The sequence below is a fragment of the Centrocercus urophasianus genome, unplaced genomic scaffold (genome assembly GCF_019232065.1).
Source record: "Centrocercus urophasianus isolate 14NV4802_14NV808 unplaced genomic scaffold, USGS_Curo_1.0 seq_10, whole genome shotgun sequence".
Lineage (NCBI taxonomy): Eukaryota > Metazoa > Chordata > Aves > Galliformes > Phasianidae > Centrocercus > Centrocercus urophasianus.
Window position 1 is genome coordinate 82,674,434 of NW_024884142.1, and position 15,716 is coordinate 82,690,149.

Consider the following 15,716-nt stretch of genomic DNA (forward strand, 5'->3'; position numbering starts at 1 on the left):
CCGTCGGCCCCACGCAGGTGCGCGGCCGCGGCCACCTTCCCGCGGGGACGGGGCGGGCCCGCGCTCCCCCCGCCGCCCCCTCGCTCCTCTCCCGCTCCTGCCAAGTGCTCCCCGGTCCCCCCCCCGGCCCGTCGCAAGGAGCCCTCCGATTGGGCGACGGGCCGGGCTCACGTCACCCGGCCCGTGACGTGTAGTCTTCCTGTTTCCTTCAGCTGTGTCTTAAAGTAAATCTTGTGGCGGTGCGGAGCGCTCGCTCGGCTCGGCCGGCCCAGCCCAGCCCTGCCCCTGCCCCGCTCCGCGCTCCGCGCTGCTCCGTGCCCGCTCCGCTCCGCGCCGCCCCCGCGCCGCGCACACCCCGGCCCCGCGCCGCCCGCGTTCGCCCTCCCTTCGCCCAATTACAATATTCAGCGGCCGCGCGTGCGTGCGCGTGTGTGTGCGCGCGCGTGTGTCTGTGCGTGTGTGAGTGTGTGCGTGTGTGTGTGCGTGCGGTGTGCATGTGCCGGGCCGCCTCGCTCTCTGTCCAGCGGCAAAAAAAAGAGGCTCAGTTTCGTCGCCTTTGCACGGAGTAAGTATGCTCTCTTCCTTTCCTCACCCCCTTATTTTCCCATTTCTTTTGCTTTTCCAGTCCTTTTCTCCATTTTTTTCTTTTCTTCTCTTTTTTTTTTCTTCTTTTTTTTTTCTTTTTTTTTTCTTTCTTTTTTCCTTTTTTCTTTCTTTTTTTTTTTTTTCCCTTTTTTCCGCTAGAAAAATAACGAATAGCGGCAAAACGCCGCTCCCGGCACCGCTCTCCTCTTCCCGAGGAGCGAAACTGCCGTGACTTCAGCCCCGAGCGCCGGCGGTTCCCCGGGCAGCGCTCCGCGAGGGACGCGCACTGCGGGCGATGCTGCCCCGCCGCTCCCCCCGCCCCGCGGCCGCGTTTTGTTCCGTCCCCGCAGCGCTTCTCGGGGCTCCGCGGCTCCGTTCTGTTGTTCGGCGCTCCCTCCGAAGTTCCCCATCCCTCGCTTTAAACTCCTGCGAGACTCCCCTTTGTCTCGTTTCTTGCCGCCCGGCTTTTTGTCTCCCCGGTTTGCCCGTCCTTTGCGTGTCGCCACTTCTCCTTTTTAACCCCGTCCGGGAGGGGCAGGGACTTTTCAGTATCCTTCTCCTAATCGCGGTCACTTTTGCGTTCCCGACGCCGGGACGAGCCGCGGGGTGCGGGAGCGGCGCGGGGCGGTGGGTACCGAGCGGCCGAGAGGGATGGAAGCGCCGAGATGGGCACGGGAGGGGGATGAGCGCTGCTCTCGGGCCGGTCGGTCGCTGTTCGCTGTGGCGGGGGGCTTTAACTTTCCCCTTTCCCCGTGACGGAGATCTTCGGGGCTTTTGCCGGCCGGGAGCGCTTTGCCGCGCGTCGAAACGGAGTTGAGGCGGGGTGCGCTCGGGGCAGCCCTCGGGGCGGGGGGAGCCCCGGGACCAAGGGGGCGGCGGGCGGGGGGCCGGGCCGGGCAGGTGCCAGCAGCGGGGAGCCCCGAAGAGCTCCGCACCCGGCCCGGCCGCGGGGCACGGCCGTGGGAGCTCCCCTCCGCCTCTCCCCGCCGGAGCGCCGCACCTCCGTTTCGCGTTCCTTTTCCGTGCGTCTCACCTTTAGCGACGGTACTGCGCGGGGGGCTGGACGGAGTATCACCTATAGGAGAGGTATCGGCAGCCCTCGAGTTGGGCTGCGGTAAGAAGTAGAACCGCGGGCGCTTTTTGCTTCCCGTTAAATTATCGGCAACCTGCGTCCCGACCGCCGGAGCGTACGCAGCCAACTTCCCTACCGGCTGCTCCGAGGCCTCTCGGTTTGTACTTTTTATGTCTCGGTTTGTCTTTTTATGACCAGGCGATAGATGAGGGATTAAGACCTAAGAACTTTTTGAAATTGGAGTTTAATTTGGTTCGGGGGAGAGCTGTAAACGCTGCCGTGGGTAGGATCCCCAAGTTGGTTTATTCTGTTAGCTGCGCTAACTCGTTGTGGGGTTCTGGTGTAACGGCATCGTGGAGCTTGAGGGAAACCCTTGGAGAACTTGGGCTGAGTTGGTGGCAGGAATCTGCCGTGCAGCCGTGTCAGTGCTGTCTCTGAGTTATTTTCTTCTTGGTCAGTGAAATAACAAGGAGCAAACTGGCAGAAAAGGAGGAAAATGTGTTAATTTCACGAACAGCTCAATTTCCTTCTCATTGAAGGAGCCTTTCTCCCAACAGTGCAGGTGTTTGCAGGAGGGCTGTCATCTCCCCAGACCAAAGGCCTAAAGTAGGGAGATGCTGACCCCCACCTGCCAGTTTGATCCCAGCCTGCATGGGTTTGGGCTGTAGGAAGCATGGAAATGCTGGGCCAGGCCCTGCTGGCCACTCTGGGACAGGCTGTAGGTAGTGTAGTCTTGGAGTTAATTGCCTTCTGAATTTTACTTCTTGTTATGGGGGAATCCTAATGAAGCAGTTCTTGCTATGAGAAGAGTTGCTCATTATTTCTGCTGTGTTTCATGGTATGTTCCAGCTAGGGGAGTTAGATAAGCCTTGATCCCGAGAAAACTTGTGCCAAAGCCCTACAGAGAAAGGTAGTACTTTCGTTAGTTGTTGAAGTGATTTCAGCGCTCAGCAGACCTATGGGGAAGGAGTATCATCTGCTCTCAGATCCTCGCTGTGGTTTTGTTTGGGCAATGCTGTTGATTGCAATAATTTCATCGTGTTCTTCCTGGCTGCTTCTGGCAAAGCCATGCCCAACGCAGTGCCTTGGAGTGAAAGGTCTGCATATTTCTGGTAGCAGGAGCATGGTGAATTCCTTGCGTGGCGTTGGTGTTGTGAGCTGACATGGGGCAGGCAAACACCAGACCTAAGAGTTGTTGACTTGCAGCAAGATAGGGACAATTTCAGCTCTACAAACTTAGAGCTCCTTGTGTTCAGCTGTGAATATTTGCTGGGCTTATCCTTTTGCTCTTGTATTCCAGGGCTCTTTCCTATCACTTGGGCACCTCAGGTTAGACCAAGTCCCTTCGGTGCGGCTGGGTAGAGTGTGATCAAAGTGAAATATCCCTTATATCTCCTAGGTGTATGAATGAATCTGGGAGAAAATGATCTGCATCTTTCTAGGGAGTTAATAAAATTGATTACGGAAATCGATTCTGTAATAATCGATTAAATATCTAATGTTCTATTTCTTTCTAAAGATTATTCTGGCCAATGGTTTGGGAGCAGTGACTCTTTGATATGTAGGAATTAATCCGTTCCCGCTTAACATGTCCCATAGATATACAATAAAACCATTAGGAAGTTCTTTATAGCTGCATTTTAATCAAATCTCCTTAAACAGAAGTTTCAAAAGTAAATTTGCAAATAAAATAGTGCAAGCTATTTTTTTGGTTGGGCTCGGGAAGTGCTGAGGCCCTCGCTGCAGGTCTGGGCTGCATGGGAATGGAAAACGTTTGGTGTCTGAGGAAGCCACATTGTGTGCGTTGGGGCCCGAGATGCAGAGTGTGAATTTAACACAAACTGCACTTGGCAAGTAAGGAGTATCAAGGGTGACATGTCGAGCACATTTAACCTTCACAAATCTCAGGCTATGCAACTCAGAAAGAAATACAGCTTACATTGTCAGGATCTATGTATAAATCTTTAGGAACTCCATCTCTAAGTGCCTATTTCTTGATAGCTATTTGGAGGCAGGAGATGTATGAAAAGGTTTTGAGACGATATGCGGCTAAATAGTGGTACCATGTAAAGGACACGAACTTCCTAAATTCTTTTTTTTCCCAAGACTTCCCTGTTTACGCAGGTCTAATCTCTTTACCATCCAAGGCTGGGGCTTGCCTGCTGTACGGGGCTTTCCTTGAGGCGTGAACTGGTGTTGGTCCTTCAAGACCAAAATACGAAATGGCAGCACAATGTCCTTCCCATTTTGCCAGGCTGAAGTAGAGCCATTCCTCATCTATAAGCCACCAGAGATGTGAGCCTTAATGATAGTGGTCTGTAGGCTCAGTCTAACACCAGGGCAAATGCGAATGTTGCTGAACACTTGGCTTAGGGGTGCCATACCCCTGGTGCTTCTCATGAGGGCAGGAGGGAGCACCTCCTGCTGCTGGTGTGGGGCTCAGGGAAAGGAAGATGGGTGCTAGGGAGGAAGGATGCGCGGCATTGACCTTCTGGCCGGGTGCAGGACAACCTATTTCCTGCACTGCTGACTCAAGGGTACAGTGAGCCCTCCCCATGCGTGTCCTTGGTTGGGATTGGGCAAGAGAGTGGGAAACTGCGTTCACGCACCAAAAATTTGCTAGGAAACGTACAAAACTGGGAAAACGACATGAGAGTTTTGGTGCGAGTGTGGGAACATTCTGCTGGATCTTAATCAAGCATAACTTGATGGCAGAAAAGGAAGGAAAGGCATGAAGGTTTTTGGTGCCGGTTGTTTTTTTCCTATTGGCAACCGCTGTCTTTACGCAGAATGCCTTCAGAGTGCCGTACGTGCAGCAAACAAGGGCTCTTACGGTTATCTTGCAGTTAGTTTGTATCGCTTGCAGGTGAGCGCCACTAGGCTGGAAGGTCAACCTTGACCCTTGTTAGCACCATGTGGGTATCTCCCGCTGAACAGCTGGGGCAGCGTGTGGCTCCTTCCTGCCCCCAGCATACAAAACCCACCCTTCGGAAAACCTGACTCCTCCAAATTGTTTTTTTTTACTATTATAAAAGGAAGACCCAATAGTTAGAGTTTGAGTCTGATCCTTTTGCAGCAATTCAAAGAAAGCGGGAGATGGGTTTTGCGAGCTGTGCTGTCCAGTAGGGCCCATCCTGTCACTGGCAGTAGCGATTTTGGTAGGATTTTGGTAGCCAAGCATCTCGTGCACTCAGGTGCAGGCGGTACAGCCAGGCCCTGCGGCAGTGCTCCTTCCTACGGCCTCCAAACTCCACCTTCTGATGTGATAAAGACCCATCTCTGAAGGCAGAGTTTTGGGAATGATATAAGGTTCGGGGTTTCCCATCTGAATTCATGACCTTTTTTTTTTTTAATTTCTGTCATTCTTTGCTTTCCTGCATGCAAGGAGTTGGTAACACAAACAAACATCGCATCCATTGCATAACTGCCTGACACCAAATCTCTGAAAATTCTCCAGTAGTACATCCAGAATACGTAGGAAAGGCTGCAAAATAACCATAATGTTACTAAGTGTTAAAAGCTTTTTATTGTTATTTTTTTTTTCATCCTGGTTGCAAACTAAGCATGAACTCCTGTCTTGATTTTACAGATTATTTCATGCTGAAATTATGTCTATTTGCATGGGTAGTCATTCTTCAAAACTAGCCACAGATGCAGTCCTAGGGAGCACGTAGATGTTTTTACAGGTGAACCGAAAGAGATGGGAACAATTCCAAAAAGTCTGCATGCTGCCTTTGGCAATATACCCTGTTATTGTGAAGATTGTGCTCTGTTAAGCAAATGTAAAGTTTAATATTAGATAAGCGTCGCATGACAAATATTTTAATCTTACCAAACGTTAAATTTAAGAAATGGGAAAGAGCATCCGGAGCTTTCTGTGCACTGTGAGTTTAGCATCGCTAGTTAATAAGTCACAAATTATGTCAAGAGCCTTTTACAAAATGCAAGGAAGTGTGCTATCTTTTTATGCTGTGTTCCTGGGAAACAATGAGAGTTCATATAAAGAGAAGGTACCTTCCTTTCTCATGCGTTTGATTGATGTTACTTCTTTCATCTTCCCATATTTTTTCTCATCTTTTCTGCGTGTCACAGGAACTGAGATTCTGTGTATTCAAAATATCAGACATGAGAAGGGCTTCACTGGGCACTCGAGATACTGTTCCTGAAGATTTTTCTAAAGCAGAGGGATGCGACACCAAACATGCCTTGTTTCTGCTGTGCAGATTATTTAGTGTCGTGTAGGTCAGTGTGCAAAGCACCAAATTTTCAGGCTTTGGTAACGGGATTTACTTGGAGAACGTATGTTAAGAAAGGAGGGATGCATGGGGAATTCAGAACACCATCAAGGTTAGTCATTGGTACACATAGGGCTGTGCTAACGAACTACATTTTTGTCTTTATTTGATCACATCTATGTAAATATTATAATCCTAGCCATAAAATATTTTAATTCATTTTTGCTTTGCAGAAGAAATGTTTCCTTAATGATTTAAGTGAGGTTTGGTTGTTGTTTTTTTTTTTTTGCTCTCAGCATAAGCCTAAATGTGCCTGTTTCTCTCTGCCTTTCTCGTGCACATATACCATCCTGCCCACAATTAAGGGAAAGTTGACCTTCGAATGTTTATTTACCAGTGTTATCTCTTTAAAATACAAAACCACTATTACAGTTTTTACATCGCAATTGATTTTTTTTAATCCAAATTTTATACAATTTCTTGTTTTAACAATAAATCTTAAATAAGGAATACTTTCATCTTCTTTTGTAACATGTATCTCAATGCCCTAAATTTAATCAATTGGTTGTCAGAGGCTGTGTTCTTCTAATCTACTCTTTCTTCTGAAGATAAACAGTATCATTTTAGGCATTTGTGCAAGAGAATCATATTACTGGTGCTTAAGCAGTTTTTGCTTTTTTAAATCTTAATCCATCTTAAACCAGTGGAGCAGAAATATTTAAAAATGTTTCATTTCAAGCAGAGTGCATAATAAATTGCAATAATTGTAATGTGCCATAAATCCCAGAGCCTATGCATTTTGCATTTTATTCAGGATTGAGGTCAGGAAATTTGGAGAAATTTAAAGAAAATGATTCATCAGTCCTTTTGTTCTGTTGGCCAGGGTCCCAGGATTCTTGAGCTGAGCCCAGCTGACAAGCTTTTGAAGATGGCACAATAACAGTCCAGTGATGCCTGACCATGACAGCACAGCCCTCTTAAGCAGGCAAACCAAGAGAAGAAGAGTTGACATTGGAGTGAAAAGGACGGTAGGGACAGCATCTGCATTTTTTGCAAAGGCAAGAGCGACGTTTTTTAGTGCCATGAATCCCCAAGGTTCAGAGCAGGATGTTGAGTATTCAGTGGTGCAGCATGCAGATGGGGAAAAGTCAAATGTACTCCGCAAGCTGCTGAAGAGGGCGAACTCGTATGAAGATGCCATGATGCCTTTTCCAGGAGCAACCATAATTTCCCAGCTGTTGAAAAATAACATGAACAAAAATGGTGGCACCGAGCCCAGTTTCCAAGCCAGCGGTCTCTCTAGTACAGGCTCAGAAGTACATCAGGAGGATGTATGCAGCAACTCTTCAAGAGACAGCCCCCAAGAGTGTCTTTCCCCTTTTGGCAGGCCGACTATGAGCCAGTTTGATGTGGATCGGTTATGCGACGAGCACCTGAGAGCTAAACGCGCCCGGGTTGAGAATATCATTCGGGGTATGAGCCATTCCCCCAGCGTGGCATTAAGGGGCAATGAAAACGAAAGAGAAATAGCTCCGCAGTCCGTCAGCCCTCGAGAAAGTTACCGAGAAAACAAGCGCAAGCAGAAACTGCCGCAGCAGCAGCAGCAGAGCTTCCAGCAGCTGGTTTCGGCCAGGAAGGAGCAGAAGCGAGAGGAGCGCCGACAGCTGAAGCAGCAGCTGGAGGACATGCAGAAACAGCTGCGCCAGCTGCAGGAGAAGTTCTACCAGATCTACGACAGCACCGACTCTGAAAATGATGAAGATGGCAACTTGTCCGAAGACAGCATGCGCTCCGAGACCATGGATGCCCAGGCCGGCGACTCCGTTGGCAGGTCGGACAGTGAGATGTGCGAGCTGGATCCCGGGCAGTTCATCGACCGGGCGCGGGCTCTCATACGGGAGCAGGAGATTGGGGAGAACAAGCCGAAAAGAGAAGGTCCCAAGGAGAAGGAGCAAGGGCCGAATTCCTTCCATCCCGAAGGCAAACACTTGGCTGAGACACTGAAGCAAGAGCTGAACACCGCCATGTCACAAGTTGTGGACACAGTGGTGAAAGTTTTCTCGTCCAAGCCCTCCCGCCAGCTTCCTCAGGTCTTCCCGCCTCTCCAGATCCCACAGGCCAGGTTCGCGGTCAACGGGGAGAACCACAACTTCCACACGGCCAACCAGCGCCTGCAGTGCTTTGGGGACGTCATCATTCCAAACCCCCTTGACACCTTTGGCAGTGTCCCCATGCCCGGCGCCACTGACCAGACTGAGGCGCTGCCCCTCGTTGTCCGTAAGAACTCCTCCGACCAGCCCGCCTCGGCTCCTCCAGCTGGCAGCCACCACGCCTCGCTGCACCAGTCCCCACTCTCGGCCACCGCCGGCTTCTCCACCTCCTCCTTCCGCCACCCCTTCCCGCTGCCCCTCATGGCTTACCCCTTCCAGAGCCCTCTGGGCGCCCCGTCGGCCTCCTTCCCAGGGAAAGAGCGTGCCTCCCCTGAGTCCCTGGACTTGACCCGGGAGACCACCAGCCTGAGGACCAAGATGTCGTCGCACCACATGAACCACCATCCCTGCTCACCTGCTCACCCCCCCAGCGCCGCTGAAGGACTCTCCTTGTCCCTCATAAAGTCCGAGTGTGGTGATCTGCAAGACATGTCCGAAATCTCGCCCTATTCGGGAAGTGCAATATCCTTTTCTGAAGGCGAGGGTTCGCCATGGTGGCCTGCAGGAGAGGAACAGAGGCTGACCCACACTGTGGGGCTGACCTGAGGGCGCTGGGCTGGGGGGCACTGGCATGGGGAGCAGGTGGGGGTTAAAACACCAGGTAACTGCAGGTGCTCCTCCAGCCACAGCATACAGACTAGAAGAGACACCTGTCCCCACAAAGTTTTAGGCCATCCAGTTGAGTTTCCCTCCCCACTAGTCAGGAGGTGATGACCCTAGCTGAAAACACTGCATGGCCACCTCCTGTTAGAGGGGAGGTTTAGGTTAGGTGTTAGGAATAATTCTTTACTCAGAGGGCAGTGGGGCAGTGGCACAGCTGCCCAAAGAAACCATGGTGCCATCTCTGGAGATGCTCCAGGCCAGGTTGGATGGAGCTCTTGGCAGCCTGGTCTGGGGGGACAGCCCTGCCCATGGCTGGGGTTTCAGGATTTGAGCTCCCCTCCAAACCAATCCACTCTATTATTCCCCTCCCATGTTAATGGTGGCCTTGCTGGAGCTCACAGAGGGACAGTTTAATCCTTTGTGGGTCTCCACCTCTCATGTAAGGGAAATAAAGCACAAAAGGCCCAGGTACTGATCTATTGAGGCAGCACCAAGTTCTTTCCCCCACCCAGAGGTCTGCTCCTCAGCTCTGGTGCAGCTGCCTGCTATGCATGATTAACCTCTGTTCAGCCATACACAGAAATCTTTTGTCCTAACGTACACAAAGCAAATTATTTTGGAAAGCTGGGGAGAACAATTAAATATAAAACTTCAGCTGTATTAAATTCGCAGGACACTTCCCCTCCTTGAAAAAAAAAAATGAACTCCCTCTTTTCAGCTGTATTTCAGGGTTTCGTTTGGGGAAAAATACAGCTCTGCTTTTATTTAAGCATAACCAGACATAGTTATATATATTTTTTTCTCCTGGACACCAGTATAGATTATTATCTTTTTTCTTTTTTTAGCAGTAACACCTCCCACTCCTTGCCTTGTTACCTTTAACTTGCTTTTTGGTCAAAAGATTTTTCTTTCAAGCACAATTGTATTAAAAATAAATAAAATGCCATATCTACTCAATGCTAAAACTGAGAATTTTGAATGAAGGGAATGTAGACATCTTATCCCTGCTCTTGCACCCCAGCAGAAGGCAGCAGTGCAAGTACAGAACCTTAGATGGAGCACATTTCATTCCCAAGTTGTTGGCCATGGCTGTGACCAGTCCCTGTAGAGTGACAGTGGTGATATGGGGAGATTGTCCCCTTCCCAGGGCTGTCTCATGAGGCAGCTGCACAAGGCTGTGGCTCACCACTGGGTGCCTTCTAGGACATTAGCAGATCTGAGAGCTTTTGGGGAATTGCAGCAATTTGTCTGTGGGTGTGTGAAGTCCCAGCAGAGTGTGGGCAGGGCTGGAGACTTGCGGGATGCCTGCTTCAGGGTCATCCACTCATCCTCTGAGGGTTTGCCATCCAAGCCCAAGGAAGAATCCTTGTTCTCCAGTGTTTTTTAGGCTGACCTGTGTAAGTAGTCCTATTTCTGTAGGAGGAATGGCTTGATTGCACCTTCCACAGCTGTTGGCATTTCCAAGAGCCAGCCAGAAACAGGCTTGACATCTGGAGAACTTTTTTCCTGTTGGCAGCAGGGAAATCTTTCCTTTGCCTTATATACTATATGGCAAAACAGGGGAGTCAGTTCAAAGCCAGCATCATTCACAGTCACTGCCGGTTACTTTCATACATCCAAACCGAAATTCATTCTCACATGCTGAGAAGTGAGCTGCGATGCTCTCAGAGCAGTCCTGAGGTCAGCACGACTGACAGCCGAGGGCAGCAATCAGACCGGAGCAACTAAGTCACTCCTACCACACAGTGCAGTAGGTGCTGATTGTGGTGATGTCAAAGTAGTTCTCCCATCCTAGGACAGGAGCCTAAGGGGTATGAAATGTGTGTGGCTGCAAGTGGTTTTCTCTGCCCAGCACATCCCTGCCTCCCTCTTGCTCTTTCTCCCCCTTACTCCAGCCATCCTCACTGGCAGTCCTTAGCAGAGCTCCTGCTGGAACCAAGGTGAGAGAGCCGTGCATGGGGCTCAGCCAGGGCAGTGAGCACTGGGGCCACTCCACTTCCATCCTTGCCTTCCTCCTTTCCCGGCCCTTGGGGAAGCATTCTGTCTGGCTGGGGTTTGCATGCAGAGCTGCTAGGAAAAGCAGATTTACTAAAGAGCATTTGTACACAATGTGTGCTCTGGTGCACAGTTCAGCTCAGGGACGTTGTTGTTGTTTTCCAGCAGCAGCTCGTTTGCCCAGGTAGCCTGCAGTTTCCAGGGAAAGGCGCGGTACGGAGGTTGGTTTGTTTGTGGTAGGTTCTGTTGCAGTGCTTTTATTTTACATGGTTGAGTGTGCACACACAAGGAGTAGATTTCTTCGGAGAAGCAGATCTTTCTTCCCTGCAGAAAGCAACATCTGTTTTCCTGGACAATACAGGCAGGATGAGAACATAAGATGGGCGGATAGAGCCAAGTTCAGGTTTTAGTGGTAGGCTAACGCGCCGCACCAGCCCGCTTTCTGTTTGTTTCTTTTAACCAGTGCCTGTAAAACGCATCTGATCATTCTTTGCTGAATTGCAGAAGGAAACGGTTAATGTTTGCGTATGTTGCTGAACAAGATAAGATGCACCTGCAGTATGAATTCCCGTCTTCGTTCTGAATGCAGTCTATATCTTTGCAAACTAATCTGTTTAATCAAATATTAAGTTTTATTCAAATTCCGAAAGAAACAGACAGCCAATTGTTTTTCTGCATGGTCTTCCTTTGTCATGCATCCTCTTTGCATCTCAAGAAAAATAGCCTTGTTCAGTCCCCAAACATTTGCATAGACCAAAACTGCAGCACAACAGCAGCCTGTGTGCTGCTGAGACATTGGGAAAGGTGAAGGAGTTGGGTGCTCCCTCCCTGGCAGGAGGGTCTGAGACACGAGTGAAACTTTCTGCAATTTATTTATTTTTAAGCAGAATTCCCATCCAACTGGAATGTGTTTCGCAGTCCCAATATGAGAAAGCTATAATTAACGAATTACAACATTTCAAAATGAGGAGTTATTACATCTGACTAGAATTAAACTAATTAAACTTTAAACAAAAAGAAAAAAAAAAGAAAAAGAAAAAGAAGAAGTGATTGTACAGCAAGCTGGTTAGCTCGGTGCTGCTGGTAAAACCTGGGCAATAGGGGAGCACTTTCAGCTGGCCCATCCTTTGGAAGGTCTCGAAGATGCTCTGAGATACAGCAGTTTGGAGCTTTGCTGATTAAAAGCAGCTGAGGTGTAACTGAAGGAGCAGCTTAGCCTTGCCAGTGCAGGTTGCCTACCTGATACAGCCCCTTCTTGACTCTTTCCTTTCAGCTCAGCACTAGAACAGCCTGCTGGAGTTTTTCTGGGAGCTGTGGATGAGGGGAATAGAAGTGAAAGAAATCCCCACTGAAAAATATTTTTTGCAAAAGAGGAGAGAGCTCCCCAGGAGCATTAGAGTGCGAAAGAGCCAAACGCTCTCTCAGCTTCCCTGGATAACACACACAGGAGCGCATCTAGGTTTCATTCCCAGTCTTTCTCTTCTTATTTCTTAACGTTTTGCCTTTTTGCTGCTGCTGGGTGAGGTGAGGTGGCGTCACACTGGGTAAGCACAGCGCTGAGCTCTCAGGTTGTTTGAATACTGCTTTAGGTTCAGCTGCAGTACACTGTTCCTCTGATCTTTTATGTTCCTGAGCAGATGTCTTTCATTAATTTATGGATTTATCAACTTTTCTTTCTCTCCTCCTTTTTTTTCCTTCCTCTCTCTCTTTTTTTTTTTTTTTTTACACCTGGCAGCTGGCTCAAGTTTCAGCAGTTATTGTCTATTTTGCATTACCCATAGAATTGAATGTCATCTGTCTTCACAAAGCTATAGCTGGGAGAATTGAGGCAAGCCACACGAGCTGCTGGGACGGAGCTTGTTTGCGTTCCATTCGGCACCCCTCCTCCCTTTACCTCCTTAATATTTATTTGTGCTCGTTTTCTTTCCTGGCCTTGAATGGGGCTTAGCTCGTGTTCAGTACAGCTGTATGTTTACTGAATCTATTTCATCATGAGTCATTGTGCGTGTGTAAGTATCCTGGAAACAGCTAGTGCTTTCTTGGAAGAACAGTTGCTTTTCAGCCCAAGCACTTAAAAAGGAAATTAAGCAATTGGTCAGTTCAGTTCTTTTTTTCTGAAATAGCAATGGCTTATCTAATTCTTTGCTCTTAAGTCTGTCATTAACTATTTTTTGCTAGATTATTACAGATCAGATCTTTTATCACAGTGCAGTGTTAACCTTAGGATCAAGATACACAGATTGGTAGCATATTCGATACAGCTTTAAGGCTGCCAAGTGCTTAGGAACAAGTATAATTTTAATAGAAAATGGATTTCTGGGAATTTGAGTCTTAGAACATCTTTTAATACGTGTTTCATTCAATATCAATATCCGCCAGCATTAGGGCAGAAAATATTTAAAAATCCTAAATGCAGAAGGAATAAAAATGCTTAGACAAGTGCCTAATATGCTTTAATCCAGCAAATAGGAGAGCTTTTTTGCCCTGAAAGTTTAAGTCCATCCTTTAGCTCACACTGAAAGAAAATGTGTGCCGTACCCGATATTAGCATGTCGACGGCGACCGAAGAATCACAAATTAAGGAGGCTTAGGGTTTTTATTTCTTTTACTTTTTGAAGTTCCCCCTCAGACTCCCTCTCCCCTGAAACGATCGTATAACAAAGTGGATTTCTGGTGCAGAAGTTTTGATTTGTCTAAAACTCTTATCTCTAAGCAATAGGTGACAGCTTGCTACTATTATTTCACTTACGTATTTTGACAGATGGCACTGCAGAGTGTAATGCTCTTTTAGACTTCTCTATCAGTCTAATGGAGGTAACTGGAGGTTCTTTCAACTCTTCTCTTGGCACAAGAAGTATGTCAGTCATAAATTATCTTCTTTGTAATCAGTGAGCATCTAAAACAAAATGCAAGTTCGGCTCAGCCATTCTCCTTCTACTTCCAGATAATAAGAGGTTTTTAAACTAATGTTATTGATGACTTTTTTCTTTTTTTTTAATGCCACATTTTTTTCAGTCTGAAAATGAATCTTATTTTATATCTGGAATAAAGGAGAAGGGCTCCGCTGATTTCAGCAATTAGAGAAAAGGGGTTTTTTATTGAAAAAGGCTGGCTAATAGGCAGTAGACTGCCATAACGCTGTGTCCAAGTTCCCGACGCAGGAGGTGCTTGGTGCCAGCATGCTCCCAGCCCCAAAGCAAGGGCAGAGAGGCTGTAGTGTGCATGCAGACGTGGCCGAGCTTTCCCCTCCGTCAGGTGTGAAAGGAGTGAGGTTTTCAGCAGTTGCATCTGGGAGAAACAGACCTCGGAGAAGCTTCTGGGAAGAACCCTTAATTGACCTTGTGGGGGCCACACTCATTTTCTCCACGTGCATCTTCATTTCTGATAAATTATAAAGCCATTAATTTGCTGAGGAAATGGCAGGGCCAGCCTGCGGCACAGATGTGACCAGAGCCGTCCTCGCGCACAGTGCACAAAAGAGAGCCAAGGAGCTGGGAGAAAATCAGCAAGCCGAGATGGTTATGGTTAGCTTCGCATTCCCTTGGGAACTGTTTTCGTTGCTTCTGTTTACAGATCTAAAAGGTAATGATGTTTCCAGGATAAATAGGCTGCGTTATAGGGTAAGTGGCCATTTATTGATCCGCTAGCCCGCGTCCATCGATCGTGGAGCCCCAAATGCGGCTTCATCCGAGGAGGAGTTAACTGGCTCAACCAGAAGGCGACAACATGGGGTGGAGGGGCTCTGCCTCTTGGAAAATTTGGCTTTGATTATTGAGGCAGCGCTGTAACGGGATTAGAGGGAGCAGCTCAGGATGCTGGGATGGGAGCGGAGCAGGTGAAATGTGCTGCCTGCGGGAGGCATTGCTCCAAAGGCTGGAGCACCCTGTGCGTAGCTCATGCGCTCAGTTCAGTCGCTGCACACAGTGCAGTGCTGAGGGGAAACGAAACTTGGGCTGGACTTGCAGAGGAGAGGGAGAAAAAGCTCCTGATAAGTTGTGCGCAGCACATGTTTCCTTAGCAACAAGTGAACATACATATGGTACACAAGCTGTAAACTTGCAGAATTCCCGAAACTGATAGGAAATAGAAGGTTTGGGTTGTGTGTCTCCTCATCCCTCATTTTGCCATTTACAGAAAATCACAGCATGGCCATTTCAGTCTCCCACAGGCTGGGGGTGCAGTGTGTGCATGGGGCACGCTCAGAAAGCAGCCTTTTCAAGCCAAGCATTTTCCTTTACCAGTCCAATCCTACATGCAGGAAGGCTTATCGCCGAACCACTTGAAAAAGGCCAAGCTCATGTTCTTTTACACCCGGTACCCAAGTTCCAATATGCTGAAAACCTACTTCTCAGATGTAAAGGTAAGAAAATCTCTTCCCCTCTGCATTCTTACTGCATGCTGTGTTGGGTCATAAAGAAGTTTGGTTTTCCTCAGAGGTCAGTGGCGCTTCTGAGCGCACAAAGCCATAGCTGACTTCTTCCTTCCCCTGAGGTTATGTCCTGCCTGTACCTGGTTGTGGAAAGGGGAGATTGGAGGATTGGAAATTAAAAATAATAATAATAAAAGAAGAGTTATTAGCACTGGAGAGCAAAATAAGAATTACTGTTACGGTAAACTAAACAATTTCCTTTATGCTTATCCTATCTAAAAAGAGATTTGTGGTGGTAGAAATGTGCTTCCAAGAACATTTTGGAGCAGTTCTCAAGTGTTCCCTTATTGTTTCATTTCGGTTGGTTTCCTCATATTTGTGCTTACATAAGCACAGTGCAGAATCCCTTTCTTTCCGTCAAAAAGAAACAGTACATTGAAATTCTCCATGCAGAAGCTGCTTAAAAACAAAAGTGATGATTGTCTCTTATTTACAACTTAATTTGTTGTTGATGCAGAGTACACTGAGCATAAGGAGGATGAATAAAGTGACAGATTCAGGCCACATTATTCAAATGAGGATATGAAAGCTGTCGACATACAGCTGCATCCTCCCTCATTCTACAGAATATTAGGACCTCCTGATTT

The 15,716-nt window shown here is 48.0% G+C and overlaps 1 protein-coding gene across 3 annotated transcripts in view; it reads left to right on the forward strand.

Annotated features, from left to right (window-relative positions):
• Positions 1-398: 398 nt before the first annotated feature.
• Positions 399-15,716, forward strand: part of PROX1 (prospero homeobox 1) — a 47,491-nt gene continuing 32,173 nt past the window's right edge. The window contains exons 1-3 of one of the 3 annotated variants that reach the window (XM_042829763.1): positions 399-565; positions 6,776-8,564; positions 14,953-15,060. In XM_042829763.1, coding sequence (XP_042685697.1) covers positions 6,843-8,564; positions 14,953-15,060 — 1,830 coding nt within the window. In that variant the 5' untranslated portion in view covers positions 399-565; positions 6,776-6,842. Of the gene's footprint in view, positions 566-1,562; positions 1,815-6,775; positions 8,565-14,952; positions 15,061-15,716 lie in introns of those variants that run through there. The other 2 variants (XM_042829893.1, XM_042829825.1) reach the window with 2 other exon arrangements.